Source organism: Oryza sativa, chromosome 4 (genome assembly GCF_034140825.1).
Source record: "Oryza sativa Japonica Group chromosome 4, ASM3414082v1".
Taxonomy (NCBI): Eukaryota; Viridiplantae; Streptophyta; class Magnoliopsida; order Poales; family Poaceae; genus Oryza; species Oryza sativa.
This window is the reverse complement of record NC_089038.1, coordinates 25,998,877-26,003,910: the sequence shown is the minus strand read 5'-3', so window position 1 is coordinate 26,003,910 and position 5,034 is coordinate 25,998,877. Positions and strand designations below refer to the sequence as shown.

Here is a 5,034-nt window from a genome sequence, read left to right as displayed (position 1 = left end):
TATCACAATATTTAAGGGGATAATAGTAATGTGCTATATTGCCAAAAATGCCAAAATTAACTCTATACCATATCGTGGCTGTGTGCGACAGATGAGAGATCAATTGTATTTTGGGAAAAAAAAAGGAGACAGATCAATTGCTAAAATAGCCATATCATATCGAGATGCATTCCACATTTACGGGAAAAAGAAATGCAAAACTGTAGTATTTTCATGCTTCACAATCCCAAAAGAAGAACAGCGGACCAAAACTTGATATAGTCTGTTCTCTATACAGCGGTCGTTGTAAAGATCAGGCTGCTTAATTTGGTCGTTGTCATCGCACAGTTCACAACTATAGTATGTTTACTTTATCGCCAGGTGGCATATGCTGATATGCACAATTGCACACAGGAATCTTTTCTTTCAGACTAACTGGCGAGTAGAAATGTGCACATGGACTTTGACTATTTAATCTTCAATTAGTATAAGGCTCTAAATATCACTCAGTGTAGATGTACTGATTCAGCATAAACAAGTACTCTCGGTAGAGTTTAAATGAAATGCTTTTGGTAAAAAAAAATATATATCGTAAACATAATGCAGAACTGAGTATAAAACAAACACTCTCAAACCACTAGATTCCAGGAAATAAGCCAAAGTTTTGATAGAGAGGTAGAGCACTGCAGGACAAAAGGACCCACGCAAAGTCTTTGAGCCCTGCACAGCCACCTATCTTGACCACCATTCCACCACACCCTTATGACGATAAAATTCGACCACAAAATAAAACAATAATAGCAGTAACCATTGTGCAAAAGAAAATTAAACCCTAACCTCTGATTCTTCCCACCTTCACACCACACATTCTAAGACACGTACGCATGCCTGTACACAAGAGAAGCCCAGCAAAAGTGAAAGACACTCGTCCATCCTACAGTGTTTTTACAGTCTTGCAACACCAGAGAGAGCGGCAAAAGCATTTGGCCCAAACAGAAACTGGCAATCAAATATGGGGATCAAATTTATGACGTGACGATCGAGATCGGAGAGGGAGAGAAACCCGTGATTTCTTCCTTCGCTGTGACGTCGTTCGTTCTGGATTGGTTACACTTGGTTGTTGCTGTTGGAGGCAGCCGCCGCCGCCGGCTCGACGCGGGTCTGCGCGGACCGGAGCATGAACCCACCAACCCCAGACTTGTCGTGCTCGTCCTCGTCGTGGTAGACGTACGCGAACCCGCCGTGCCGTGTCAGGTCCATGCCGGACGTCTCGTCCTCGGCGGAGATGCGGAGCAGGCCGAGCTTCTTGAGCCCGTAGAAGAGAGGTCCCATGGTGCAGCTGACCCACCCGAAGATGACCAGGATCTGGATGACGTGCGCGGCGAGCAGCTTGCCGCCGCCGCCCATGAACAGGCCGTACGGCCGGCCGGCGCCGTAGATCTCCTCGACGTACTTCTGCCTCGCGAAGAGCGCGGTGAAGAGGATCCCCCACGCGCCGCACCCGCCGTGGAGCTGGGCGGCCTCGAGCGGGTCGTCGAACTTGAGGCGCGCGGCGAGCGCGTTGAGGCCGATGAGCACCCACGCCGAGACGAACCCGCAGATGATCGCGGCCCACGGGTCGACGACGCTGCACCCGGCGGTGATGGCGGCGAACCCGCCGAGGAGGCCGTTGCAGACGTCGACCACGTTCCAGTGCCCCGTCTGGAGCCGCTTCCCGAACAGCGTGGTGAGCGCCGCCACGCTGCCGGCCAGGGTCGTCGTCACGGCGGTGCGGCCGACTCCGGACCACTGCCCGTTGATGCCGCCGGCCGGGCCGTACGTCTTGAGGATGGTGGTGAACGACCCGGGGTTGAATCCGTACCAGCCGAACCACAGCAGGAAGGTGCCAAGCACGACGAGCGACGCGCTGTGGCCCTTGAGCGCCACCGATCGGCCGGCGTGGTCGAACCTCCCGATGCGGGGGCCCTCGATGAGCGCGCCCCAGAGCCCGGCGACACCGCCGACCATGTGGACGACGCCGGAGCCGGCGAAGTCGATGACACCGGAGCCGAACAGCAGAGGTCCGGACGTGCGGGAGGCAGAGGCCCACCCATCGGCGGACCAGATCCAGTGGGACACCACCGGGTAGACGAACCCGGTGAGGAAGGCGGAGTAGATGAGGTAGGCGACGAACTGCGTCCTCTCGGCGATGGAGCCCGACGTGATCCCGGCGGCGGCGATGGCGAAGGCCCACTGGAAGAGGAAGAAGTCGTAGTCGAACCCGGTCTGCGGCATGTGCTTGAGGCCGAAGAACTGCTTCCCGATGAAGCCGTTGGACGGCGTGCCGAAGGCGAAGGCGAAGCCGAAGAGGTAGTAGAAGAGCGCCCCGGCCGCGGCGTCGAGCACGTTGGTGAGCATGATGTTCATCGTGTTCTTGGCCCGCACCGACCCGGCGCAGAGCATCGCGAACCCGAGCTGCATGGCGAACACGAGGTACGCCGAGAAGAGCAGGTACGTCGCGTCCACCGCCGACGTCGTGTCGGCGAACCGGTTGCACAGGTAGTCCGTCGCGTTCGCCGCCACCGGCCCCAGCAGCGGCGCCAGGTCCGCCGCGCACGTCGCCATCTTCCTCCCTCCCTCACCAAACCCTCCTCTCTACGATCCCTCGTTCAAACTAGAGCTGCTGAAACGGCGGCAGGATTGGGCGTGGGAGGTTGGGGAGAAACGCTGGCGCCGGATTTATAGGAGGAGGAGGTCAGGTCGCTCGCTCGCTCGCTCGCCGTGCGGGAGAGATGACGCGGAATGGTTTCGTCGTTTTGGTTTTTGGCGGCGGGGCCCACCGCGCAGTGAATCTTCCGTGGTGGAGGGGGATCTCCTTTGGCTGGGTCGGCTTGCGGCGGTTGCGGGGTGGGAGCCGTTTCGGGGATCCCGGGAGAATCTGGATGTGTAGCTGTAGGCCGCGATTAATGATGTGGTTTTCGCTCCCTGTGTCATGTCCTGTGAGACAAACGACGAGATGTGGATGATGATGTGTATGGTTTCGAATTAATCTCGCCTTCATTTTTCGTGCTTGTGACTCAGGATTTTTCTCCATTCTGTTTTTTTAATACATATCCTATTCTGTTCTGCTCCGTGTAAATGGTTATGTGCCTTTGTGTACCATAACAAAATGGGAAAAGGAATAATTAAACAGCTGGTAGTTTGACAGGTTGGATTTATCTGTATGGAAGTTTTGACAGAATCGGAACTCTTTTAACACCTCCAGGAAGGAGAGAAACTAGTCAACACACAAAAAATGGAAGTCGTGTAGGAAATTCTTGATTATATATGTACATGGTTGAAATAGCAGGTTTCGTTTCACATCGGCGTCCGTCCTTATCAGCTTTTGAGGGGAAACAAACATTTTACAGAGTGCAATTCAAGGGTTTGCTTAATCTTTATTAAAACTGACTGTTTTTTTGTGGTAAAACTTGAGTTTTGGCGCTAATTTATGCTCCTTTTATTAATAAAACAGCAAAGGAACCGACCTGGTTGTACCTCGAGCGCACAGATTGACAAACAGTTTCACTGTTCCACATCACGAAGTACCACCGCCAATCATTTGCCCAGATTAACTAAAGAGCAAAATGAGCAATGTCAACGATAAGATTCAAATAGGGCGATGTCATCGAAGAGGACTTTGGTGTGAATAAATTTGGGAAGAGACGCATCCTGCAAGCTCATAGACTTTGTTTAATCAGGCTCAACCTTTTTGCTCTGGTCAATAAGGGAACTCGCTCTGTTTTCGTAATATACAAAGCATTTTGATGTTTTTTTTATACGTAGAAATATCAACAGTAACATCTCTTCTGGATTGTTCTGAATTCAGATATGTAGTAGTCGACGTGCAATACTGGCAACCACGCGATCTTATTGGAGGTTCAGAAAAATACATAATTTCTTAAGAAATTTCTATCGTATTTATTTCGTACATGCTTCAGAATTCAAGCAAGCACGTACTCTGCTGCCCTAATCTGGCCCCTTGTCGTCTCTTGACGAGCATCAGTTTATAAAATCTGATTTAAAACCATGCGAACACCAATCATGCACTCCCCGTTTAAACATAATCAAATTGCAAGTTGAGAAGATACTCCAAACCAGCAGTAAACTACTCCCAAGTTGTCAAACATCTGCATAGAAGAGATCGAGATAAGCCTCTAACTCGCAATTAGTTTAGGGTTTAGCTGTGTCGAGGTCGCCGTAAAAGTGTTTAAGTTAACGATCCCCAAACGGACCAAGCACAAGCAACTCCCTCCTGTGGAGACCCGACGCAGTTGGGTGATGTCTCGCATCGCCATCGATGATCACCCAGTTCGCCACAGCAAGGTCAGCGTCCGATTTGTTTATCTCCCTGTCACCTATCGGATTCCTTATTAAATCGCCATCAGCAAGGATGGACTAATATGCACTTGTTGGGGTGAGAGAGAAAAAAAATGAACTCTGCAGGTAAACATATTCAGAGTAAGAAACTTCCCCACTTGCCGCATCTCCCGTTGCCAAATTCCGCTTTGCATGTTCGCTGATTAATCTGCTATTTCTCTTCGTGTTGCTTATGCTTATGTGAAGAATCACTACATGATTGTTGCATCTACGCGTGGATATTCTGACTTTGGTTTAGTTAAATCGGGTTTCTGTTTTAAGAAATCGGGTGAGACGTAACGCGATAGCATCTGATCTACCTGCTTCTTGGATAGATTAAAGCGATATCTGAGTTCCGCTTGATGTTGTCCTCCACTCCCATTCGCCAGAGTTATCTTCTATCAGTTTCTGTTCTAGCTGTTCATCCTGACAAGATTAGATTAGTGTGCCATGTGAGCAGGAAAAGAAAACAAGGAGAATATTTCTACAAGGGAAAGTATTTTCTACTATTCTATGCCTGTAATGTGATACATTCCTGCAAGCAGCCAAGCATGTTTTCATACCGTTGTGTGCCCCCCTAGTTTATGAGTTTCAGTGACATTTGACATGTTAATTTGGCGGCAATACGAAATTCAGAATCCCATGGGCTAACAGCTTCGCATTGACCTGAATCTCTTT

At 50.1% G+C, this 5,034-nt stretch overlaps 1 protein-coding gene across 1 annotated transcript; it reads right to left on the bottom strand.

The window, feature by feature from the left end:
• Positions 1 to 550: 550 nt before the first annotated feature.
• LOC4336365 (ammonium transporter 1 member 1-like) lies at positions 551 to 2,665 on the bottom strand. The gene has a single exon (NM_001402398.1). The coding sequence runs from the start codon at positions 2,581 to 2,583 to the stop codon at positions 1,087 to 1,089; it is 1,497 nt and encodes a 498-aa protein (NP_001389327.1). The 5' UTR covers positions 2,584 to 2,665; the 3' UTR covers positions 551 to 1,086.
• Between the last annotated feature and the right edge of the window lie 2,369 nt (positions 2,666 to 5,034).